This window comes from Oncorhynchus mykiss, chromosome 8 (genome assembly GCF_013265735.2).
Source record: "Oncorhynchus mykiss isolate Arlee chromosome 8, USDA_OmykA_1.1, whole genome shotgun sequence".
In the NCBI taxonomy this organism is placed as follows: domain Eukaryota; kingdom Metazoa; phylum Chordata; class Actinopteri; order Salmoniformes; family Salmonidae; genus Oncorhynchus; species Oncorhynchus mykiss.
Window position 1 is genome coordinate 27,002,632 of NC_048572.1, and position 27,046 is coordinate 27,029,677.

General features: G+C 42.4%; 1 protein-coding gene across 7 annotated transcripts in view; it reads left to right on the plus strand.

The window, feature by feature from the left end:
- The first annotated feature begins 8,527 nt into the window (after positions 1 to 8,527).
- The window catches only part of LOC110529722 (nesprin-2), a 233,020-nt gene continuing 214,501 nt past the window's right edge, over positions 8,528 to 27,046 (plus strand). For all 7 annotated transcript variants that reach the window (XM_036985202.1, XM_036985205.1, XM_036985203.1 and 4 more), the window contains exons 1-2: positions 8,528 to 8,749; positions 25,414 to 25,553. In XM_036985202.1, the coding sequence (XP_036841097.1) occupies positions 25,466 to 25,553 (88 nt within the window). In that variant the 5' untranslated portion in view covers positions 8,528 to 8,749; positions 25,414 to 25,465. The remainder of the gene's footprint in view (positions 8,750 to 25,413; positions 25,554 to 27,046) is intronic.

The following is a 27,046-nucleotide window of genomic DNA, read 5'->3' on the forward strand; positions in this document are numbered from 1 at the left end:
TGTAAAGTAATCAATAAGAAATGGTAACATGAATAACTATATTTTCAGCTAGAATCCAACAGGGGAAAGCCCCTAGGAATAGAACCTGCAGTGTTGAATGTGCAAGACCAGTAAGCACCAAAGCTGTTTTTTGAGATTCACAGTCACTTCCTCCAAGAAGTCCTTGCCCAGACTTGGTATATTCTCAGTTATCAATTACGCAGTTCTACAAAACTTAAGACATTTCTCTACATTATGTTCCAGGTTGCAAAGTCTACCTGACACAATGTCTGTTTAAGTCATGGGTTCAAGTCCCATCCCTGTCAAGACTTTTATAATAAAAAAAGACTTTTTTAATATAAACGCGACATACCACAATTTCAAAGTTTTTGATTGACCCAGCCAATCATTTTTATTTTTTATTGAACCTTTATTTAACTAGGCAAGTCAGTTAAGACAATTCTTATTTACAATGACAGCCTACCCTGGCCAAACCCGGACGACGCCCAGCCAATTGTGCAAGATTTGGTTTAAATGGGATTTTCTCCACAAAAGGGCTTTATTACAGACATAAATACTCCTCAGCAACCCCCCCCCCCCCCCCCCCCCCACCCCCCAAAAATATAAATGCAACATTCACCAATTTCAAAGATTTTACTGAGTTACAGTTCATAAGGAAATCAGTCAATTGAAAGAAATGATTTAAATCTTCATATGTCGAACATGGACATTTGCCCAGTGAACTGCAGATGAAGACCCTGTTGAGGACGACGAGCACGCAGATGAGACGGTTTCTGTCAGTTTGTGCAGAAATTATTCAGTTGTGCAAACCCACAGTTCCAGCCAAAGTCTGGGTGGCTGGTCTCAGATGATCCCGCAGGTGAAGAAACTGGATGTGGAGGGCCTGGGCTGGCGTGGATACACGTGGTCTGCGGTTATGAGGCCGATTGGACATACTACATAATTCTCTAAAAATAAGTTGGAGGTGGCTTATGGTAGAGAAATTAACATTAAATTATCTGGCAACAGCTCCAGTAGACATTCCTGCAGTCAGCTTGCGAATGACACGCTCCCTCAACTTGAGACATCTGTGGCATTGTGTTGTGTGACAAAACCCAACATTTTAGAGTGGCCTTTATTTTCCCCAGGACAAGATGCACCTGTGTAATGATCATGCTCTTTAATCAGCTTCTTTATATGCCATGGATTATTTTTGCAAAGGAGAAAAGCTCACTAACAGAGATGTAAACAAATATGCACCCAAAATTGGAGAGAAATAAGCTTTTGTGTGTATGGAACATTTCTGGGATCTTTTATTTCAGCTCATGAAACATGGGACCAACACTTTATATTTTGTCTTTATATTTTTTGGTCCAGTGTCTGATTCTACAATACATGGCACGTTGCTAAAGGTGTGTAGTTAGTTGGTAATGTTGTCTTCACATTTTAGTAATTGTTTTGATATTCTCCAGCTTTGTACAATATGTCATTTGTACATTTTCACAATGTCATGTCATCTTATTCGGGGATTGAAATAAAATAGATGCCCTGGCTAAATCAAGGACTTTCAAGCAAGTTGGACTCTGGAGGAAGAGTATAGTGAACCACTTGTACTGGGTAGCCTCAATCTCAATCCCAACCTGCCAGTTGGTCAGCACATGCCCGGAGCACACGTCCTGGTAATCCGTCTGGCCCCACAGCCTTGTGTATGCTGACCTGTTTAAAGGTCTTACTCGCGTCGGCTATGGAGAGCGTGATCCCACAGTCGCCCTGAACAGCTGATGCTCTCTCGCTTCGAAGCGAGCATAGAAGTGATTTAGCTTGTCCGGTAGGCTCGTGTCACTGGGCAGTTCGCAGCTGTGCTTCCCTTTGTAGTCTGTAGTTTGCAAGCCCTGCCACATAAGACGAGCGTCGAAGCCAGTGTCGTATGATTGTCTTAGCCCTGTATTGACGCTTTGCCTGTTTGATGGTTCGTCGTAGGGCACAGCAGGATTTCTTGTAAGCTTCCGGGTTAGAGTCCCGGAAGATGACAACACCACCCCAACGGGTGTTGCTGTGCAGCTTCAATGTGGCTTCAGCTTATTCTTCTCACTTCGCTTGGGGAGGTAGATTGCTGCTATAACTTGATGACCCTTCACGTACCTAACCATTTCCTTGGCTCTCTTGTAGAGTGTATCCATTATTTTCAGTGCCATGGTGTCCTTGAGAAGCGGACTCAATGCATGAGCAGCACAGCCAATGGGTGTGATGTGAGGGTAGGACCCCTCCACTTTAGACCAAGCAGCCTTAATGTTCGCAGCATTGTCTGTCACCAGTGCTGTCACGTGTGCTCCCTCTTCGGCCTCTAGGTCACCAGGCTGCTCGTTATGGTGCACACCTGTCACCATCGTTATGCGCATCAGCGAATTATGACAATCACCTGGACTCCATCACCTCCTTGATTATCTGCCCTATATACAGTGCCTTGCGAAAGTATTCGGCCCCCTTGAACTTTGCGACCTTTTGCCACATTTCAGGCTTCAAACATAAAGATATAAAACTGTATTTTTTTGTGAAGAATCAACAACAAGTGGGACACAATCATGAAGTGGAACGACATTTATTGGATATTTCAAACTTTTTTAACAAATCAAAAACTGAAAAATTGGGCGTGCAAAATTATTCAGCCCCGTTAAGTTAATACTTTGTAGCGCCACCTTTTGCTGCGATTACAGCTGTAAGTCATTGGGGTATGTCTCTATCAGTTTTGCACATCGAGAGACTGACATTTTTTCCCATTCCTCCTTGCAAAACAGCTCGAGCTCAGTGAGGTTGGATGGAGAGCATTTGTGAACAGCAGTTTTCAGTTCTTTCCACAGATTCTCGATTGGATTCAGGTCTGGACTTTGACTTGGCCATTCTAACACCTGGATATGTTTATTTTTTAACCATTCCATTGTAGATTTTGCTTTATGTTTTGGATCATTGTCTTGTAGGAAGACAAATCTCCGTCCCAGTCTCAGGTCTTTTGCAGACTCCATCAGGTTTTCTTCCAGAATGGTCCTGTATTTGGCTCCATCCATCTTCCCATCAATTTTAACCATCTTCCCTGTCCCTGCTGAGGAAAAGCAGGCCCAAACCATGATGCTGCCACCACCATGTTTGACAGTGGGGATGGTGTGTTCAGCTGTGTTGCTTTTACGCCAAACATAACGTTTTGCATTGTTGCCAAAAAGTTCAATTTTGGTTTCATGTGACCAGAGCACCTTCTTCCACATGTTTGGTGTGTCTCCCAGGTGGCTTGTGGCAAACTTTAAACAACACTTTTTATGGATATCTTTAAGAAATGGCTTTCTTCTTGCCACTCTTCCATAAAGGCCAGATTTGTGCAATATACGACTGATTGTTGTCCTATGGACAGAGTCTCCCACCTCAGCTGTAGATCTCTGCAGTTCATCCAGAGTGATCATGGGCCTCTTGGCTGCATCTCTGATCAGTCTTCTCCTTGTATGAGCTGAAAGTTTAGAGGGACGGCCAGGTCTTGGTAGATTTGCAGTGGTCTGATACTCCTTCCATTTCAATATTTTCGCTTGCACAGTGCTCCTTGGGATGTTTAAAGCTTGGGAAATCTTTTTGTATCCAAATCCGGCTTTAAACTTCTTCACAACAGTATCTTGGACCTGCCTGGTGTGTTCCTTGTTCTTCATGATGCTCTCTACGCTTTTAACGGACCTCTGAGACTATCACAGTGCAGGTGCATTTATACGGAGACTTGATTACACACAGGTGGATTGTATGTATCATCAATAGTCATTTAGGTCAACATTGGATCATTCAGAGATCCTCACTGAACTTCTGGAGAGAGTTTGCTGCACTGAAAGTAAAGGGACTTAATAATTTTGCACGCCCAATTTTTCAGTTTTTGATTTGTTAAAAAAGTTTGAAATATCCAATAAATGTATGTCACTGCCTTTGGTTCCTTCCCCAGGCGTCATTGTTTCTGTTTCAGTTTGTTTCTGTTTCAGTTTTTCTGTGCGTTGTTTGTGTTTCTTGTTTGTTCATTTGTTTATTAAATGATGCATTGAACTTGCTTCCCGACTCCCAGCGCAAACGTTGCAAGTGCAAATACCTTCTGTGGTCCAACATATGATTTGGCACAGTATTTGCAAATGTACACAGCTTTTCCTTCTACATTAGCTGCAGTGAAATGTCTCCACACATCAGATCGTGCCCGTGGCATTTTCCTGTGAAGATTAGAAAAAAATCTGTAAAAAAACAAATACAATTCCATGTACAGATAAATAGTTATCAGTTAGATTAAACAACTCCTTTGTAAGATAAATGTTTTAAAATGAAACATGTATGGAAACAGGTGAATTAACACTCCTCCGTTAGCAGGCTCAAGCAAACTAAAACCCACATGGTAGCAAAAACTAACTAGCAGAAATTGTTAACAAGTTAGAAACTATGTAAACACACATCCAGTTGCCATAGGCTACTATTTACTAGTTAACAAAAAATCATGCATGTCGTAAAAAATATTCACCACACCCAGTATTGTAATCAAAACTTACCAGAAAGCATGTAGTCCTTGGCTCAGACAGTGTAGTAGTGTGGGCTCAATATCATCTCATTAGTGTGCAAGAACTTGAGAATCAGCTGGACATGTGATGGAAGAGTGCACTGTGCATGCAGAGAGGGTTGCAATTCCATTGAATTGGGGATAGTTTAACCAATATACAGTTGAAGTCGGAAGTTTACATACACCTTAGCCAAATACATTTTACCTCAGTTTTTCACAATCCCTGACATTTAATCCTAATCTTAGGTCAGTTAGGCTCACCACTTTATTTTAAGAATGTGAAATGTCAGAATAATAGTAGAGTGATTTATTTCAGCTTCAGGTCAGAAGCCTACATAAACTAATTGAGTGGTTGTTAGAATTGCCTTTAAATTGTTTAACTTGGGTCAAACGGTTCGGGTAGCCTTCCACAAGCTTCCCACAATAAGTTGGGTGAATTTTGGCCCATTCCTCCTGACAGAGCTGGTGTAACTGAGTCAGGTTTGTAGGCCTCCTTGCTCGCACACGCTTTTTCAGTTCTACCCACACATTTTCTATAGGATTGAGGTCAGGGCTTTGTGCTGGCCACTCCAATACCTTGACTTTGATGTTCTTAAGCCATTTTGCCACAACTTTGGAAGTATGCTTGGGGTCATTGTCCATTTGGAAGACCAATTTGCAACCAAGCGTCAACTTCCTGACTGATGTCTTGAGATGTTGCTTCAATATATCCACATAATTTTCCATCCTCATGATGCCATGTATTTTGTGAAGTGCACCAGTCCATCCTGCAACAAAGCACTCCCACAACATGATGCTGCCACCACTGTGCTTCACGGTTGGGATGGTGTTCTTTGGCTTGCAAGCCTCCCCCTTTTTCCTCCAAACATAACGACGATCATTATGGCCAAAAAGTTAGTTTTATTTATCAGACCAGAGGACATTTCTCCAAAATATGTACGAACTTTGTCTCCATGTGCAGTTGCAAACCGTGGTCTGGGTTTTTATGGCGGTTTTGGATCAGTGGCTTCTTCATTGCTGAGCGGCCTTTCAGGTTATGTCGATATAGGACTCGTTTTTACTGTGGATATAGATACTTTTGTACCTGTTTCCTCCAGCATCTTCACAGGGTCCTTTGCTGTTCTGTAATTGATTTGCACTTTTCGCACCAAATTACCTTCATCTCTAGGAGACAGAATGCGTCTCCTTCATGAGCTCTATGACAGCTGCGTGGTCCCATGGTGTTTATACTTACGTGCTATTTTTTGTACAGATGAACGTGGTACCTTCAGGTGTTTGGAAATTGCTCCCAAGAATGAACCAGACTTGTGGAGGTCTACAATTTGTTTTCTGAGGTACACCACAGGTACACCTGCAATTGACTCAAATGATGTCAATTAGCCTTTCAGAAGCTTCTAAAGCCATGACATTAAACAACTTGGAAAATTCCATAAAATAAAGGCACAGTCAACTTAGTGTATGCACACTTCTCACCCACTGGAATTGTGATACAGTGAATTATAAGTGAAACAATCTGTCTGTAAGCAATTGTTGGAAAAATACTTACTTCATACACAAAGTAGATGTCCTATCCGACTTGCCAAAACTATACTTTGTTAACAAGAAATTTGTGGAGTGGTTGAAAAACAAGTTTTAATGACTCCAACCTAAGTGTATGTAAGCTTCCGACTTCAACTGCATGCCACAAGACCTAGAATTCCCACAAAAAAAGTTCACTGTTATAAGCTAACTTTTTCCTTTCTATCCAAATCTATGAATAATATGCACATCTTATATTCTTGGCATGAGTAGCAGGAAGTTGAAATTGGGTATGCTATTTATCCAAAAGTGAAAATTCTGCCCCCTAGCCCCAAGAGCTAACTTTTTTGGTTAATTTAAGTAAAATTCCCAAACCTCCCGGGCTTAACTTCCCATGGAAGATACCTGGAAAAATTCTGGAAATTTACCAAAAAGTTTCCATCCCTTTGCAACCCTACTACTGACCGATTCAAAGCTTCCTCCAACATCTCACCATACATCTAGTACAGTAGTTATTGAACTCAACCTGCAGGAGGTTTGTTTGTTGTGATTGAGTGGGGAGGAACAGCTGCGGGCAAGGTTCTGACAGATGGGTGTGTCTTGGTGGTGACACATCCAAGAAACACCCACATCAAACCACACCACCATGACAATTCAAGTTTGGCTTCAGTCATGGCCACTAGAACTTCTAAATAAGCATCCCAAAAAGCCTGGCAAAATCAGTGAGTTCAGCCCACCCTTTGAGGACACTAGTATTAGTGGATTGAATACATCTCTTTGTTTAGCTTAACTTTCTAAAACGTTTCTGTTCCCCTTTAAAATGTATTTCTCACCTTTAAAGGTCTATATCCCAGTTTGGATTTTGAATAATCACAATTCATCACAATTTGCACAAAATTTTTTACAAAAAAATATGCTTTTTTAAAATGTTACCTTTATTTAACTAGGCAAGTCTTATTTTCAATGACGGCTTAGGAACTGCCTGTTCAGGGGCAGAACGACAGATTTGTACCTTGTCAGCTCAGGATTTGAACTTGCAACCTTCCGGTTACGAGTCCAACGCTCTAACCACTAGGCTACCCTGCCGCCCCAAATCTTTTTATTTTCTTTCAAGAAAATAAAGGCAAAGAAATTGGGGATAGCAGTACAAATAAATTATTAAGATGGACAGGTCATCAGGATTTTCATGCATCTTTCAGATAAAGTTAGCAGCATTGTTGGTGCACTTGTCATCCTGTACCCACTACTGCGGAATCACATTGGCACATGGTCATTTTTATGCAATTGTCGCAATCCATGCACCGCATTACCGCAATCAGAATCACGAAACATGGAGGAGAGCTTTATTTTGGCTGTTTCTGGGCACCTCGCTATTTTTGCCACAAGTTATGATGTATACCGTGATCTGAATGCAAAAAAATTGCCACTGAAAGGTGTTGCAGCATAAGTTATGATGAAGTCTAGCAAGCCAGGTTGTATTAATTATTTGCCAACTTGTGCTGCCTTAATTAATAATGATAATCAATTGTAAAAAATCTTTTTTTTTAAAGCCGTGCCACCTCTAGCCAAGATTTGGTATGTTATTGCTTCCTCCTCTTAGCAGCATTTTCTTTGCAGTGTTAATGAACATGTGCAGTTTCAGAGGTGAATTCTACACATTTTGCCATGAGGTGGAGGAACACTTTTGCAGAATAAATCTAATTTCCTGCAATTGTACACATTTTGCCATGTTCATATGATATCTGAGTTCGAGTGACTAAAAAAATGTATGGGTGCACCCTGAATGTCAGGGCCTCTGGGCACATGCTTTACATGCCCGCGTGGTAATTTGATGATTACTACAAGGTTTAGATAGCTGGCTAGACTACCTTCATCAACAATTTTTGGAGTGACTGTCATTGGAAACTGCTGATGCCCTAACAATTTTCAAAAGTGCACCTTGTGTATTCTACTTTTTTTTAACTGTTAATAGTAAGTTGAGACCCTGGCAGCGGAGGCTGTAGTCTCCATATAGGCAGAGGCACCACTGGTAAAAAGTATAATATACATACTAATAATAACAGGCCCACAACTGTAGTATGAATAAAATGAGTAATAGCAATGACATACAATACATCAAAAACTTAATTGCACAGCATTATAAACTCCATCAACGTTGATCTTGTGCTTTTCAAGTAAATGTATTGAGCTGTCAAAAGTGTGTTGCTGTCCCATAAACACATAGTGCAAATGTGTAGCTTTCAACTATCTTCCGTGTTATACACTGACTATAACAAACATTAAGAACACCTACTCTTTTCATGTCATAGGGTAGGGTGGACGACGACGAGAACGCAATATTAGGAAGGTGTTCCTAATGTTTGTATACTCAGTGTACATCCGTTTCTGAGACCGCATGGCAAAGCAAGGCACAAATTGGAAAAATCCTAAACATGCGACACACTGCACGCATCGCAGCCTCGTCTGGCAGATGAGTCGCAGCGGTGCGGATTGCCTCCCACTGAAATGAATTAACTTCCTCCAGACCGCATACAAAGAAAACACAGTTGGTTTGCAGTCGGCCTGCCCTGTTCTGGTAATGACAGCAGAGCACTGCTCAACGTTCAACCTGTCTTCCAGCTCACTTTCCATATCGTGTATTATTTTCTTCTGACCTTCAAGAGACTACAGAAGTGCTTTCTTCGATCTTTTGTAAGTAATGGAACTTTTTTACAAATGTTATTGGCCACATGGCAAATTGGGAAAAGTTGTACAACTTGTAGTAATGCTTTGAATAAGTGTGTATAATCGGGGATGTCTGAAATACAGGTGATATTTATGTGTAGGCCTCGCCATTACTTCTAATTACACCATTAGGTCATCTAGCTTCTGTCAAATATGCTGCATGTTTTTAGAAATGTTTCCATTTTCTTTGCTGTATTTAAATCGGCAATCAGCAGTTGAAACAATAACAAAGCGTCATCCATACCCCAGTTTCTGGTTTTAAAAAAAATCTGAGGATAGGGCTGGAGAAATGTAACCACTCTCAAATTCATAGACAGAGCTATGGATATATAAGGACTGACCATTCATGAAATCAACATTATAGTTTTAACCATGTTTTGAGGCTATATAGTGTTTGTTTACACACGTTGGAATGAAATAAGTTTATATTTTGGGTTCTGATGGGGTATGACAGTTAAACTAAGCTCATGAGGCATTTATAAATTATAGACTTGAAGGATCAATGGGTACATTTGATTTATTCAGAAGTCCAAACTTGGATGAAGCAACCGCAATTTGCCCTTTTTTAATTGAATGTACTATTTAGGCTACTGTGATAAACAAAGTATGCACTGCAAACACAAAGTCTGCAAACGGGGATTATGTTCAAGGTGAGATGGGGTAGCATGTGTGTGCTGGGGAGTATTTTGAGCCGTGGCAGGCGTACTACATCAGTCCCTCGTGTCATCCAGCATGGAGTTCCGAGTGTCAGTCGGAATGGAATTTATTAGACTGTCAGTGTCTGTGTGTGACTTCGAGCTGCACGTGGAAACTATTTAGGCTTTTCCAAATTGTCATTGGAAGTCCTTGCTGCTCTGGACACATGCTTTACTGGGTCGTTCGACCAATGAAGTGCCTTTTGAGTAGTGTAACATAGTGACCTAATTTTAACATTCTGTCATAAAGAGAACATGTGCAATTTAATAAATAAAAAACATTTCCCCATCTCATTAAATAAATAAAAATATTATAGTAAGTGCCTATTAGGCAAGGCATAAACACCGAGGTTCTGTACATTACCTTGGAAATAATGGATGACGCAGTGGGACAAGCGAGTCCCTTTGCGTTGTTTATTTTGAAAGCACACAATTACCGTTAGATATACACTACCGTTCAGAAGTTTTGGGTCACTAAGAAATGTCCTTGTTTTTGAGAAAAAAAAGAAAAAAAAGTTCATTAAAATAACATCATTGATCAAAAATACAGTGTAGACATTGTTAATGTTGTAAATGACTATTACTGGAAACAGCAGATTTTTTTTATGGAATATCTAAATAGGCATACAGAGGCCCATTTATCAGCAACCATCACTCATGTGTTCCAATGACACGTTGTATTAGCTAATCTAAGTTTATAATTTTGAAAGGCTAATTGATCATTAGAAAACCTTTTGCAATTATGTTAGCACAGCTGAAAACTGTTGTCCTGATTTAAAGAAGAAATACAACTGGCCTTCTTTCGACTAGTTTAATATCTGGAGCATCAGCATTTGTGGGTTCGATTACAGGCTCAAAATGGCCAGAAACAAAGAACTGTCTTCTGAAACTCGTCAGTCTATTCTTGTTCTAAGAAATGAAGGCTATTCCATGCGAGAAATTGCCATGAAACTGAACATCTTTTACAATGCTGTGTACTACTCCCTTCACAGAACAGCGCAAAATGTCTCTAACCTGAATAGAAAGAGGAGTGGGAGGCCCCGGTGCACAACTGAGCAAGAGAATAAGTACATCAGTCCTCAACTGGCAGTTTCATTAAATATTACCCGCAAAACACCAGTCTCAACGTCAACAGTGGAGAGGCGACTCCGGGATGCTGGCCTTCTAGGAAGAGTTGCAAAGAAAAAGCCATATGTCAAAAAAATTAAAGATTAAGATGGGCAAAAGAACACAATACTGGACAGAGGACCTCTGCCTTGAAGGCCAGCATCCAGGAGTCGCCTTTTCACTGTTGACGTTGAGACTGGTGTTTTGTGCTGTTCTTCAGCCACAAAACAACAGAAAATGGCTCAAAAGAGTAAAGCCAACTCACCTGCTTTTACACTATGATTTGACTATTAATGTTCAATGTTTATTTTGAAAAAAATATGGAAACAGGAAACAAAGGGCTGTGAGACAGAGGTTTAATCAACAATCAAATCCAACTTTGTCACATGCGCCGAAAACAATAAGTGTAGACCTTAAAGTGAAATGTTTACTTACAAGCCCTTAACCAACAGTGCAGTTCAAGAAGAGTTAAGAAAATATTCACCAAATAAACTAAAGTAAAAAATAATAAAAAGTAACACAATAACGACGCTATATACAGGGGGTACCAGTACTGAGTTCGTGTGCGGGGGTACAAGTTGAGATAATTTGTACTTGTAGGTAGGGGTGAAGTGACTATGCATAGATAATAAACAACAAGTAGCAGCAGTGTACAAAACAAATGGGGGGGGGGGGGGGGTCAATGTAATAGTCCGGTGGCCATTTGATTAATTGTTCCGCAGTCTTATGGCTTGGGGGTAGAAGCTGTTAAGGAGCCTTTTGGTCCTAGACTTGGCGCTCCAGTATTGCTTGCCTTGCGGTAGCAGAGAAAACAGTGTATGACTTGGGTGACTGGAGTCTCTGACAATTTTATGAGCTTTCCTCTGACACCACCTATTATATAGCTGTAGAACCTTTTGAGGATCTGGGGAACCATGCCAATTCTTTTCAGTCTCCTGAGGGTAAAAAGGTTTTGTCGTGCCCTCTTCATGACTGTCTTGGTGTGTAAGGACCATGATAGATCGTTGGTGATGTGGACACCAAGGAACTTGACTCTCAACCCGCTCCACTACAGCCCCGTTGATGTTAATAGGGGCCTGTTCGACCCGCCTTTTCCTGAAGTCCACGATCAGCTCCTTTAACATTGAGGGAGAGGTTGTTGTCCTGGCACCACACTGCCAGGTCTCTGACCTCCTCCCTATAGGCTGACTCATCATTGTCGGTGATCAGGCCTACCACTGTTGTGTCGTCAGCAAACTTAATGATGGTGTTGGAGTTGTGTTTGGCCACAAAGTTGTGGGTGAACAGGAGGTACATAATGGGACTAAGTATACACCCCTGAGGGGCCCCTGTGTTGAGGAACAGCTTGGCTGACGTGTTGTTGCCTACCCTTGCAACCTGGGGGCGGTCCAACAGGAAGTCCAGGATCCAGTTGCAGACGGAGGTGTTTAGTCCTAGGGCCCTTAGCTTTGTGATGAGCTTCGTGGGCACTATGGTGTTGAACGCTGAGCTGTAGTCAAAGAACAGCATTCTCATATGTGTTCCTTTTGTCCAGGTGGGAAAGGGCAGTGTAGAGTGCGATTGAGATTGCGTCATCTGTGGATCTGTTGGGGCGGTATGCAAATTGGAGTGGGTCTAGGGTATCCGGGAGGATGCTGTTGATGTGAGCCATGACAAGCCTTTCAAAGCACTTCATGGCTACTGACGTGAGTGCTACGGGGCGGTAATTACTTAGGCAGGTTACCTTCGCTTCCTTGGGCACAGGGACTATGGTAGTCTGCTTGAAACATATAGGTATTACAGACTCAGGTTAAAAATATCAGTGAAGACACCAGTTGGTCCACGCATGCTTTGAGTACACGTCCTGGTAATCCATCTGGCCCCGCGGCTTTGTGAATGTTGACCTGTTTAAAGGTCTAGCTCACATCGGCTACCGAGAGCATTATCTCAGTCATCCAGAACAGCTGGTGCTCTCGTGCATGATTCAGTGTTGCTTGCCTCGAAGCGAGCATGAAAGGCATTTAGCTCATCTGGTAGGCTCACGTGATTGGGCAGCTCATGTCTGGGTTTCCCTTTGTATTCCTTAATCGTTTTCAAACCCTGCCACATCCGACGAGCATCGGAGCTGGTGTAGTAGGATTCAATCTTAATCCTGTATTGATGCTTTGATGTTTGATGGTTCGTCTGAGGGCATAGCGAGATTTCTTATAGGCGTCTGGATTAGTGTCCAGCTCCTTGAAACCGGCAGCTCTATCCTTTAAGCTCGATGCTGATGTTGCCTGTAATCCATGGCTTCTGGTTGGGATATGTACGTATGGTCACTGTGGGGACGATGTTGTCGATGCACTTATTGATGAACCCGATGACTGAGATGGTATACTCCTCAATGACATTGGATGAATCCCAGAACATATTCCAGTCTGTGCTAGCAAAACAGTCCAGTAGCGTAGCATCCGCCTCATCTGACCACTCCCGTATTGAGCGAGTCATTGGTACTCTCTGCTTTAGTTTTTGCTTGTAAGCAGGAATCAGGAGGATAGCATAATGGTCAGATTTGCCAAATGTAGGGTGGGGAAGAGCTTTGTATGCATCTCTGTGTGTGTAGTAAAGTTGGTGGTCCAGAATTTTTTTCCCTCTGGTTGCACATTTTTGTAACAATGATTTAAGTTTTCCCCCTTTAAAGTCCCTGGCCACTAGGAGCGCCGCTTCTGGGTGAGCATTTTCTTGTTTGCTTATGGCCTTATTGAGTTGGTTGACTGTGGTCTTAGTGCCTTCATCGTTCTTTGGTGGTAAATAGACGGCTACGAATAATATAGATGAGAGCTCTCTTGGTAGGCAGTGTGGTCTACAGCTTATCATAAGGTATTCTACCTCAGGCGAGCAATACTTCAAGACTTCTTTAACCTGTTAGAGCTCTAGGGGCGCTATTTCATTTTTGGATAAAAAACGTTCCCGTTTTAAGCGCGATATTTTGTCACGAAAAGATGCTCGACTATGCATATTCTTGACAGTTTTGGAAAGAAAACACTCTGAAGTTTCAGAATCTGCAAAGATTTTGTCTGTAAGTGCCCCAGAACTCATTCTACAGGCGAAACCAAGATGATGCATCACCCAGGAATTAGCAGAATTTCTGAAGCTCTGTTTTCCATTCTCTCCTTATATGGCTGTGATTGCGCAACGAATGAGCCTACACTTTCTGTCGTTCGCCCAAGGTCTTAGCAGCATTGTGACGTATTTGTAGGCATATCATTGGAAGATTGACCATAAGAGACTACATTTTCCAAGTGTCCGCCTGGTGTCCTGCGTCGAATTCGGTGCGCAATTGCCAGCTGCTTCTACTTTACCATTTGATTCAGGGGAGAAAGCATGTGTCCAAGAACGATGTATCAATGAAGAGATATGTGAAAAACACCTTGATGATTGATTCTAAACAACGTTTGCCATGTTTTCAGTCGATATTATGGAGTTAATTTGGAAAAAAGTTTGCGTTTTGAGGACTGAATTTATGGATTTTTTTTGGTAGCCAAATGTGATGTATAAAACGGAGCTATTTCTAATACACAAGGAATCTTTTTGGAAAAACTGAGCATCTGCTATCTAACTGAGAGTATCCTCATTGAAAACATCAGAAGTTCTTCAAAGGTAAATGATTTTATTTGAAGGCTTTTATTTTTTTGTTAATGTTGCGTGCTGGATGCTAACGCTAATGCTAACGCTAAATGCTAACGCGAAATGCTAACTCTAGCTAGCTACTTTTACACAAATTATTGTTTTCCTATGGTTGAGAAGCATATTTTGAAAATCTGAGATGACAGTGTTGTTTACAAAAGGCTAAGCTTGAGAGATGGCATATTTATTTCATTTCATTTGCGATTTTCATAAATAGTTAACGTTGTGTTATGCTAATGAGCTTGCTGATAGATTTACACAATCCTGGATACAGGGGTTTTTTCATAGCTAAACGTGACGCAGAAAACGGAGCGATTTGTCCTAAACAAATAATCTTTCAGGAAAAACTGAACATTTGCTATCTGAGAGTCTCCTCATTGAAAACATCTGAAGTTCTTCAAAGGTAAATTATTTTTTTGAATGCTTTTCTGTTTTTTTGTGTAAATGTTGCCAGCTGAATGCTAATGCTAAATGCTACGTTAGCCATCAATACTGTTACACAAATGCTTGTTTTGCAATGGTTGAGAAGCATATTTTGAAAATCTGAGATGACAGTGTTGTTAACAAAAGGCTAAGCTTGAGAGCTAGCATATCTATTTCATTTCATTTGCGATTTTCATGAATAGTTAACGTTGCGTTATGGTAATGAGCTTGAGTCTGTATTCACAAACCCGGATCCGGGATGGGGAGATCAGAAAGGTTAATATTAGACATCGCGCACAAGCTGTTATTGACAAAAAGACACACACCCCCACCCCTCGTCTTACCAGACTTTTCTGTTCTTAGCAGACTTCCCAGTAGCTTCTCTGTTCTGCCGTGTGCCGGTGCATTGAAAATCCCTCCAGCTCTATATTATCCGTGTCTTCGTTCAGCCACGACTTGGTGAAACATAAGATGTTACAGACCTTAATGTCCCGTTGGAAGGATAATGAGAGTGCAGGACGCCTTCCAGAACCGGGACAAGAACTGAGGACTGTGATCAAAACCATGTCCACCGGAAGTCCATGGATTCGGAAGATGTGCTGCACCATGAGCTGAGCTGTCTCCTTGGCTGAGGGTAACTTGGGAAGGGGAATGAAATGGGCGGCTTTGGAAAACCTATCCACTACCGTAAGGATAGTGGTGTTGCCATCTGAGGGAGGGAGACCAGTGAAGTCCAGGGTTATATGAGACCAGGGGCAGTGAGGAACAGGGAGTGGTTGAAGGAGGCCAGCCTGAGCTTGCCGCGGAGTCTAATTCGGTGACGAACGGGGAGACTTCAGGAACCATGGTGGGCCACAAAAAAACGTTGTTGTGCAAATGCCAGGGTCTGACTGGAGCCAGGATGGCAGGCAAGTCTAGAGGAATGAGCACATTCCAGGACCTGGGAGTCCGGGGCAAACATCTGGTTAGCCCCCCACTGAAGGACCTGTCGGACGTGGACGAAGTGTTCTTGAGCTGACCGGGAAAAAACGAGGATGTCGTCAAGGTAGACAAACACAAACCAGTTCAACATATCACGTAGCACATCGTTGACCAGGGCCTGGAACACTGCAAGAGCATTGTTCAGTCCGAATGGCATAACAAGGTACTCATCGTGCCCGCTAGCCGTGTTAAAAGCTGTCTTCCATTCGTCTCCTTCCTCTATCCGAACCAGATGGTAGGCGTTCCGAAGGTCCAACTTTGAGATCGTCGCTCCCTGGAGAGGCTTGAAAGGAGATGAGTGGTAGAGGGTAGCGTTTTTTAACTGTGATGTCATTAAGGCCCTGGTAGTTGATACACTGGGAGACTGATGGACGAACACTCCCTGCAGCAAGAGAGTCCTTAATGTACCTGTCCATGGTCTTGGTCTCCAGACCCGACAGGGATTAAAATCGCCCCCGAGGAGATGTAGTTCCCGGGATAAGGTCGATAGCGCGGTCGTAGTGTCGATGCGGAGGGAGAGATGTAGTGCGGGCCTAATTGAAAACCCCCTAGAGTTCCTGACACTCCGCGGGAATAGCGGAGAGATCCGAGACTTCTCCCAAGCCTGCAGGAAGACGTCCCGGGGCAGGCTGCGCAGACTTCTGACAATGCGCGTGGCAGAACGGGCTCCAACCCATGATAGAACTAGTAGCCCAGTCGATCAGAGGATTGTGCCTCTGGAGCCATGGAAACTCCAAAACCACAGGTGTATGAAGGGATTCAATGAGCAGGAACTGCATAGACTCACTGTGATTACCTGACACTCTCAGGTTAATGGGAAAAGTAGTGTGGGTGACTCTGCCAATAGAGTGCCCTTCCAGCGCTCTGATGCCCATCGGAATGGAGAGGAGTTGTGTGGGGATTCCCAGCTCCGGCACCAGGGTAGCATCCATAAAGCTCTCGTTGGCCCCAGAGTCAATCAGTACCCGGAGAGATTTGGACTGGTCACCCCACAACAGGATAGAATGGAGAAATGGAAGACGAACTGGCAACAGACAAACACAGGGGATAATGGGGAAAGTAGGAGAACGAGCGGTTGAGACGAGCACAATACAGGTGAAACAGATCAGGGTGTGACAGGATACAGGAAGGGAGGTGTCAAAATGCTGAATTAAGTCTAATTTTCCATGTTGTCACTTCATTTAATATAACAGAGTTTTAAAATGGAATGTTTGTGCACAATGTCTACTTAAAATATAAAAGAGATACGAAAGGCACTCTTTTCATTAGACAACCCTACTGTGTGCACCACATGGACAGACAGTAACCATTTGTTTACATTACAAAGCATGTTTCGGTGCTTTGGTGGATATATTCTGTTTGTCTTAAAGCGTGTGCGCGAGATATAGAGCGAGTGCGTGTTCGTGTGTGCACTGGTGACTCACCAGTATGTAGAATGAAATATTTCCCCAAGACCCACCCAGCATTGTACTGTCGAGTGCAATGGGAGGAAAAGTCAAGAGAAAACAAAATCAGTGTCACACAAAAGTTTCACCACTTGCTATTTCTCAGTTAAATACAAAAAAAATAATTAGGCCTTATTTTACTCCACAATTCCCCTCTCAATTCCCCACAGTGCTATTATTACTATTTTGTTATTACTTTATTTTGATACTTTTTTCTCTCTAAGCTGTCTTTCCCAAACATGTATGGATACCAAAGCCATCTTTGCCTGTTTTGCATGGGCAGTTTTAAAACCAAATATTGCAAGCACTCAGAAGATTTTGTTGTTGTTGCTAAAGCCCATTGAATCTTTGTAACGAATGATCCAATCCAACAGATTTGTGTGTGTGTGTGTGTGTGTGTGTGTGTGTGTGTGTGTGTGTGTGTGTGTGTGTGCGTGCGGTTATGGTGACTCATACAGTCATTATATTCCAGCTTGCCTAATCCACCACACCTATCAAGTCTGAGAGAGAGAACAGGGTTGAATCTTGTCCCTGGAGCAGTCTGGTCTTGCTGTGATGTTAGCTGCTCGACCCAGTAGGTGGAATAAACAGTGTTCCTGAATCCTGACCCTATGATTGTGTGTGTTGAAACATTGATGCAGGGTTGCAGCAATCAGTAGGGTCACATACAATAAAAAAAACTTTAAAATACTGAAGGTGCATTTGTTCTAGTTTCACTGGGATAAAGGGAGGACAAAGATGGCACTTTTCTGAATATTCAATTGGTTCCATTTATTAGGGCAAGCTAAATCGAGCAGACCATGTGTATTGTAAAAGTATTTGACATTTGCATTTGCCCCACTCAGTGCACCGGACAGGATAAAGAACGCAGTAGGTGCAGTGCAGGCATACAACTCCTCACTGGGTAAATGGAATTGTGCTAGGTAGTGATACATGTTCAGTGACCACCAATATAAATATCATGTATGTTTTATGGGCATATTACATCACGCAAACCCAAGGTGTGTGTGCACTGTTCATAAAATGATGTGTAAAACTAAACCACTGGGGTAAAATGATCATATTACACTACCAATAATAATAGCACACTCCCCCATCATCTGAGCCAGTGGCTCATTGACGAGGAACAGTGCGTTTGAAAGAGGCAGCTTTGTCTGTGCCATCCCACTAGGCACACACTGGTTGAATCAACATTGTTTCCACGTCATCTCAATTAAATTATGTTGAACCAACGTGGACTAGATGTTGAATTGATGTCATGCTGCATGTTTTTATATTACTGGCTGTGCTGTTTTTTTTTTTTAATGAGCAGAATATTGGATAACTGTCCTTCATATTCCATTCACCCAGCTCAATGTAACATTGATAGGTTCAGGCTACTACATTTTCCCTATACCTATCATGAGGTTGCTACAACCTAGCCTATGAATGAAAGTTTACAATAAAGATGCACATGTCGAGAGAAATTTGAGTAATCAAGTTGACAGACATTGTGCAGAGCGGTTTTGAATGTGTCAAACTTCCTGCAGCTAGCTGATCTAGGGTGTAATCATTAGTCCAACGGTTGCAAACTAGAGATTCTATTGGACAAATTCAGGTATGTCTATCCCTGTTTCGTTCCGTTTAAGAAAAGTTTTTCAACAGAATTGGTGGAATGAATACAGTCCCTGATCACATGCAAACACAGTTCATTTTCATTAATTCATAGCAGCCATATATAAACAGCATGAGCCCTTTGATCATTCAATAATACTTTCTCACATCTACGGGCTCTCCTCCTCTCAGCTTTTTTTGACCAGGAGAAAAAACTTTTTCAAGTCAAACCTTCATATCATAACCGCTAACCACTACACACAGCCTAAATCATTGTCACATTAGCTAACGTCATGTCAACATTGCTACTAGAACTAACACGTTAGTAAGCCCGCTACAATCATGCCGTACAGTTTAAAGTTAGCAAGCAGTTTAGCAGTTACACTGGCGGGCCCCGTGGCCTTGACTTGGGAGAGTTCCAGTGTTGGATAGCGAGCAGGCTAGGTAACATAGGTGTTTGAGTAGGTTAAACTAGCTAGCTGCATTTGCTAGCTAAGTAAGTGGAAGTGAAAAAAATACTAAATATAGCTAGCTCTCTCTCTCTTTCTTTGCCTTCATTTATGAAGAAATTAATTTGTTAACTTTTCAACTATTGTCTTCCTCTCTCTTTGAGTCAACTACTCACCAGATTTTATGCACTGCAGTGCTGGCTAGCTGTAGCTTTCAGTACTAGATTCAGTCTGTAGAAGTGGGTGAGAACCAAGAGCCTCCTAGGGTTTGTATTGAAGTCAATGTGCCCAGAGGAGGATGGAAACCATGGTGCTACGTACCATACAGAGCGTGGTTGAGGCTACTGTAGGCCTTCATTGAAGTGTGTTTTAATAAATTATTGGTGACATGAATATATTTAGTGTAGTTTATCTAAAAAGGATAACTTTTTAAATGTTTCACTATTTTTATTTTCACTGAAGAGGTGGGCCCTCCTCTTCCTCTGAGGAGCCTCCACTGTTTGATATATTATTGCTTAACAAGGGCTTGTGAGATTTACAGAGAGGCTACAGAGGCGCGTGGGCTGCAGTGCTAAATACTCAAAGGGCTGCCACTCGGACATCTGGTCCACTAGTCCGGATTCTGTCACCTGGCAGTATGTTTTTGACTTGGTAGGAGGACATGACTGGTACAAGGAAATGACTGGTATAAGAAATGTGGTGGAAACTCAATAGCCCATGCTTCCACCAAGCCAATGTTTATAGATTTTTGGGAAGTAGGGAACTAGTGCATTGGGATGCACCCCTGGTTGTCACGTTGCCATGACCTAATAAAATAAATAGATCAGCATAAATGACAGACCTCTATCTGCCATTGATTAAAGGTACCCTCGGCCTGCATGCAGAGTGGAGCAGGAGCTCGGCTGGAGATCAACCATATTATGTTCTATTTCTGGGCGCCACCACAGATTCCTGGCAGATCGCTGTTTGTGGGTGTGTGCCCTGACATGCTTCACAGGATCAGACCATTGGGCAGAGACAGTTTTTCCACTTCTGATGTTAGCTTGACAAATCAATGTTTGTGTGTGTGTGTGTCTGTTTGTGTGCGTGTTCAAAGCACATGAATAGGACAGCTGCATGCAAGGCTACCTGATTCCAGTCACATTGACAGGCAGGCAGCTGACCATACAACTTTTTCTCATCACCATAGTGACACAAGAAAACACTGGCACCACACACCACAAGGGCACACATTCCAACATGCCAATATGTCACTGCATGTGGGTAATTCTGTATGTCACCTACTCGCTCGGATCTGTGATTGAGCAGTGAGCACCGGTTGTGGGTGTAGTAGTTGTATGTTTATGTAGCTTGTAGCGCATGTCATTGTGTAAACTGACGTTGAATATGGCCACATGACTGAAACGTGTGTTATTTTATTTCATGACCCTCACTTTTTTATTTGTGCATATGTCATTTAATATTACTCCCCATTTCTCACTGTTTGTTTCTGAGAGTCTTTTATCACTTTTCTCCTTTAGGATGCATACATCCCTCTTTTTGTATAATAATAATTCAACATTTTAGAAAAGTTTTAAACTCCAATTGGTAAAAGTTTTACATGGTGTAAGAAACATTTGAAAGAATCTTGCACTATTTGTGTATGTCATTTTCATAAGAACAAATGTATGAATTTCACACATGTATAAAGTTAACTATGTGCTTTTGCCCAGAGGTTTGTATGCATGGACTTGTATATTTGCCTGTTTGAAAAGTTGCTTACATTCTTGCATAATCAGTATGTACATGCACTCAACACTCCTTACACAAGTCTTTGGATTGCTGCACACACACTCTTATTGTTGGATCCTATAGAATGCACTGAGCCTTTTGTGAAAAATTGTGTCCGGTCTTTAAACAGTTGTTCAAACCCTATGTTGTGCCCCATATTCTGGGCATTTCACATTTACATACATTCTACTACAGTAATCCAATCCAGATTTACTATGAGCTCTAATACTCCTCAAACTCTATAAGGAGGTTCCTTCCAACGTGCTGGGGGATGGGAGGTAAAACTAGGGTAATACACTTGTCTGTTCCACCTTCAGGGCCAGTTCCAATTTACCCCCTAGTCCCTATACCCCTAGACAATTGTGTGTGTGTGTGTGTGTGTGTGTGTGTGTATATATATGAGTGTATACCTACACCCATACCTACTGTATATCTCATTGGATAGGCATAATCAATGAATCAATCAAAAAATATATAAAAAGCACAGTGGCTAGGAACACCTCCTTAGAATGGCAGGAACCTAGGAAGAAACCTAGAGAGGAACCTTGTTCAGAGGGGTGGCCAGTGGTCTTCTGGCTGAGCCGGGTGGAGATGATAAAAAATACATGTTCAAATGTTCATAGATGACCAGGAGAGGGGGGACAGAGAGAGAAGATAAGAGGGAGCATACCTAAGATCAAACAGGACACCAGATTAGACAGGAGAATTACACCAGATAGGACATACTGAACCTACGTACCCCCCCCCCCCCCCCCCCCCCCCCCCCCCCCCCCCCGCACATAGACTATTGTAGCATAGATACTAAGGACTGAGACAGTGAGGAGGGGGGGGTCAGGGGACACTATGGCCCCGTTCAAAGTTACCCCTGGACAGGGACAACCAGGCAGGATTTAACCCTACCCACTTTGCCAAAGCACAGCCCCCATACCACCAAAGGGATATCAACAGACCACTACCCTGAGACAAGGCTGAGTATAGCCCATGAAGGTCTCCCCCATCACACGAGCCCAAGGGTTGCAAAACCAGACAGGAAGATCATGTCAGTGACTCAATCCACTGAAGTCAAGTATAGCAAAAACAAAGCCTGGCATGACATGACGTGATGCACCCTTCTAGGGACCGCATGGGAGAGTGCGAGTAAGCCAGTAACTCAGCCCTCGTAATAGGGTCAGAGGCAGAGAATCCTACTGGAGAAAGGGGAGCCTGCCAGACAGAGACAAGACAGCAAGGGTGGTTTGTCACTCCAGTGCCTTGCCGTTGACCTTCGCAACCAAGGGCCAGACTACACTCAATCACAGGACCTATTGAGAAGATTAGTCTTCTCTAAAGACTTAAAGGTTGAGACCGAGTATGCCTCTCTCACATGGATCGGCATTCTATAAGAATGGAGCTCGTAAGGAGAAAGCTATGCCTAGTCCTTCTTTCTTAGAAATTCAAGGAACAATAAGGATGCCTGCGTCTTGTGACCATAGCTTACGTGTAGGTATGTACAGCAGGACCAAATTGGAGAGATAAGTAGGAGAAAGTCAAAGTAATGCTTTATAGGTTAGCAGTAAAACCTTGAATTCAATCCTACCCTTAATAGGAAGCCAGTGTAGCGATGTTATCACTGGAGCAATATGATCAAATGTTTGGATCTAGTCAAGATTCTAGCAGCCATATATTGCACTAGTTTTATTTCGCCTTATCCATGTAGTCACAGAGTAGAGCATTGCAGTAGTTTAATCTTTTTAGGAGGTATATCAGCTTTAATATTGCAGATAGATTGTAAACTAATGTAAATACCTTTACATAAGTATACAATCAGACACTTTGCGAACAGACTCGAAATTGAGCTCAGGTGCATCCTGTTTCCAATGATCATCCTTGATGTTTCTACAACTTGATTGGATTCACCTGTGGTAAATTCAATTGATTGGACATGATTTGGAAAGGCGCACACCCGTCTACATAAGGTCCCACAGTTGACAGTGCAATCCAAGGTAATGGTGGTGAGTGATATCCAGAGCAAGGTGGTTGGTGGTGAGATGTGGAACAGGAGCCAGAGACAGAGCGGTAACTGCAAGGAGAGGACAAAAATGGTATAAGGCAGGAAACCGAGCAAAGCAGAGCAACAGGATCTTGAGAATAGACAAAAGGCTAGGGTGGTAACTGACTGAGCAGAGATTATGATCTGGCAGGGATGAGTTTATGTAGAGGTCTTGATTTATGAGATGATTTGCAGCTGGTAGGGATCAGCTCTGACTCCAGCACACCTGTGTCCAACCACACAATCACACCAAGGGAGAAAGAGTGTTTTCAGGGGGAGAACTGAAGGTTAGGAAGACACTGGATGAACACCAGAGGGCGTAGTGGGCGCAGATGTGACACACAGATCTGGGGAAGGGTACCAAAAAATGTCTGCAGCATTGAAGGTCCCCAAGAACACAGTGGCCTTCATCATTCTTAAATGGAAGATGTTTGGAACCACCAAGACTCTTCCTAGAGCTGGCCGCCTGGCCGCCTTTCTATGCATATCTAACTTCATCTGCATTCATCTGAGTAGGTTCTCCCAGCCATGTGGACGATTGAAAACAGGGTAGCAAAATTTGTCGCCAGAGTGGTTTAGAGCATATTACTATTTGCCTGTGAATAACCAGAACTTCATACACACTTGCTATGCTGAATTCTTGACGCACAACCAAGGTGCTGCCCATATCCTAGCAGCACGCCCACGAGCCACTCAGGCAGAGAATGACACGTGGAAGAGGGCGAGGAATGAGATGGGATTACACATCCAGGCTTAATAATGTAATGAAACAAGCAGGGAGCAGTTTTCGAACCCTCAACATTCTAGCCTGAAGTCCAGCAAGCTATCGACTGTGCCCAAATGTATTAATTGGGGTTGGGGCCAATTGTGGCTCAAAACACTTAATCAATTGGATTCTTAAACAAGTGGTAAGGGGAAAAAGTATTATTATTAGTTTTTCACAAGCGTAGCGAGCTGTGAATTCTGCTAACTTTCTATGATGGGATATTAGCTGAACAACAGACTATTCAACCTTTACGAAATAATTGCCTAATAGCAGAGCTAGGTGTGAACCCCCACCCCCCACCCCAACTTACAACAAATCATTTGAATCTATCTTTCCACATCTACCTACACACGTATCTACCTACACATGGTTAATGTTCTGGGAAAAAAATATATATATGTGTGTGTATGTGTATATAGCGCGGTATGGGGGTCGTTTCGGATGTTTCGGAGGTCGTATGACTCCACATTTGCCTCTCCAGAGCCTGTTAGGGAGTTGAGAAACGATCATAATTGAAAAATAAGCATCTGAAATATTTTTGTATATGTTTGTCAAAAGAGAGATCAGGGTCCAGAGTAACGCTGAGTTCCTTCACAGTTTTATTTGAGACGATTGTACAACCGAGATTCATGTCAGATCCGACTGCAGATATCTTTTGTTTCTTGGGACCTAGAACTAGCATCTCTGTTTTGTGCGAGTTTAAAAGTAAAAAACAATGTCCGCCATCCACTTTCTTATGACTGAAACACAAGCTTCCAGGGTGGGCAATTTTGGGTCTTCACCATGTTTCATTGTTACATTTGCATAAGCAAACTTAACACATCAAATAGCAAATGACCACCTTGGAGCGTTAAATTACATTTACGTTTCAATATGGTCATCTGTTATTAGACGCAATCAGTTTTCAAGTTTCGTTGTGGTCGTTTCTATAGCTGAATTTTTGCACAAATCGGCTCCCATATGAGGTCCAGCATCAGGGTGAGAATTACAGGGGCACCAGAGGGGCTCAGTTCCCCTGTATGAGACGTTAACTCCCCTAAGAAAAAAAGGGCAAGTTCAGCCAGAGAGGTTATGGAAGTTCCCCCTTACCTCTTTGGTGTTCACACATCTGAAAGGACTGGAAAGGTGTAAGCAATAGATGGCACCACCTAGTCCTCCAATTGGCTAAGTGGAGCTTTGTGGACCGTGTACATGGAGCGGGAGGTCCTACGAGCAGGGTTTAGGAGCTGAAATGGAATGCCATTTGTGTTTACCAGAACACAGTTCTGAATGACCAGATCCATGATTCATGGTTAATGATATCAGTGCACGTCACTGTAGCTTATATAGGCTGTTGCTCTTTCTTTTGGACAAACATTTATAGCCAGGTACGTGTTTTCAGTGTTGAACCCATGTGTATATGTTTTTTGTGTACTTAAGCTATGTTAGTATGTACCTGTATATTGGTGAATGTTTTGTAATCTTTCTGCTCAGACGTGGATTGTTGTTCAGCTTGCTGCAACTCATATTGTATTACATTTCTTTATTTGACCTGCTTGTTGCTACTGTATATTCACAGTGGTGACACCATGTCTATTTAAATGTACTAGTGGTATACAGTATGTGTACACAGTACTCTCCTCGGAGCCCACTAGGTTGATGTGGGTGTGATTAATGAAAGTGTATTATATACAGAAAATATATTTCAGATTCTTTATTGTCCTGTGTGCCTTGCTATCTCCACAGAGCACCAGCATGATGCCAGGACTCACCTGGTGATCGGTTCACCTTTCAGGAGATGGCATCAGGGTTAAACCCAGAGGAAGCCCCTCTGGACGATGGAGTCATCCCCTTGGACATTGATAACGTCCACATGCTACTGCAAGGTCAGTCCACAGACAGAAGGGGTAACACAGACACGTCACAGGGGCAATAAAGATTAAGCATTCGTTCAGAATGTGGTAGTGAGAGGAATATGGTAGTGAGAGGAAGTCCAGTCGCGGGTAGTGGGAGAGCATGGAACTTGGTGAAATTGGGCCGACATTCTTCTAATTTTCTCATTGATGAAACGTCTGATCTCAATACATTTTTCTGTTCCCATAACTAGAATATGTTATGAAAAATTGCGTTGTTTAGGAGTGCAAGGTCGAATTGAGTAGATGTTCCCTAATGGAAATGTACAAATACAGTTGAAGTCAGAAGTTTCCGTACACCTTAGCCAAATACATTTAAACTCAGTTTTTCACAATTCCTGACATTTAATCTTAGTAAAAATTCCCTGTCTTAGGTCAGTTAGGATAAACACTTTATTTTAAGAATGTAAAATGTCAGAATAATAGTAGAGAGAAGGATTTATTTCAGCTATTATTTATTTCATCACATTCCCAGTGGGTCAGAAGTTTACACACACTCAATTAGTATTTGGTAGCATTGCCTTTAAATTGTTTAACTTGGGTCAAATGTTTCAGGTAGCCTTCCACAAGCTTCCCACAATAAATTGGGTGAATTTTGTCCCTTTCCTCCTGACAGAGCTGGTGTAACGGAGTCAGGTTTGTAGGCCTCCTTGCTCGCACATGCTTTTTCAGTTCTGCCCACACATTTTCTATAGGACTGAGGCCAGGGCTTTGTGATGGCCACTCCAACTACCTTGACTTAGTTGGCCATTTTGCCACAACTTTGGAAGTATGCTTGGGGTCATTGTCCATTTGGAAGACCCATTTGCAACCAAGCTGTAACTTCCTGACTGATGTCTTGAGATGTTGCTTCAATATATCCACATAATTTTCTATCCTCATGATGCCATCTATTTTGTGAAGTGCACCAGTCCCTGCTGCAGCAGAGCACCCCCATAACATGATGCTGCCACCCCCGTGCTTCACGGTTAGGATGGTTTTCCTCGGCTTGCAAGCCTCCCCCTTTTTCCTCCAAACATAACGATGGTCATTATGGCCAACAGTTCCATTTTTGTTTCATCAGACCAGAGGACATTTCTCCAAAAAGTATGATCTTTGTCCCCATGTGCTGTTGCAAACCGTAGTCTGGCTTTTATATGGCGGTTTTGAAGGAGTGGCTTCTTCCTTGCTGAGCGGCCTTTCAGGTTACAGTGCATTGCGAAAGTATTCAGCCCCCTTGAACTTTGCGACCTTTTGCCACATTTCAGGCTTCAAACATAAAGATATAAAACTGTATTTTTTTGTGAAGAATCAACAACAAGTGGGACACAATCATGAAGTGGAACGACATTTATTGAATATTTCAAACTTTTTTAACAAATCAAAAACTGAAAAATTGGGCGTGCAAAATTATTCAGCCCCTTTACTTTCAGTGCAGCAAACTCTCTCCAGAAGTTCAGTGAGGATCTCTGAATGATCCAATGTTG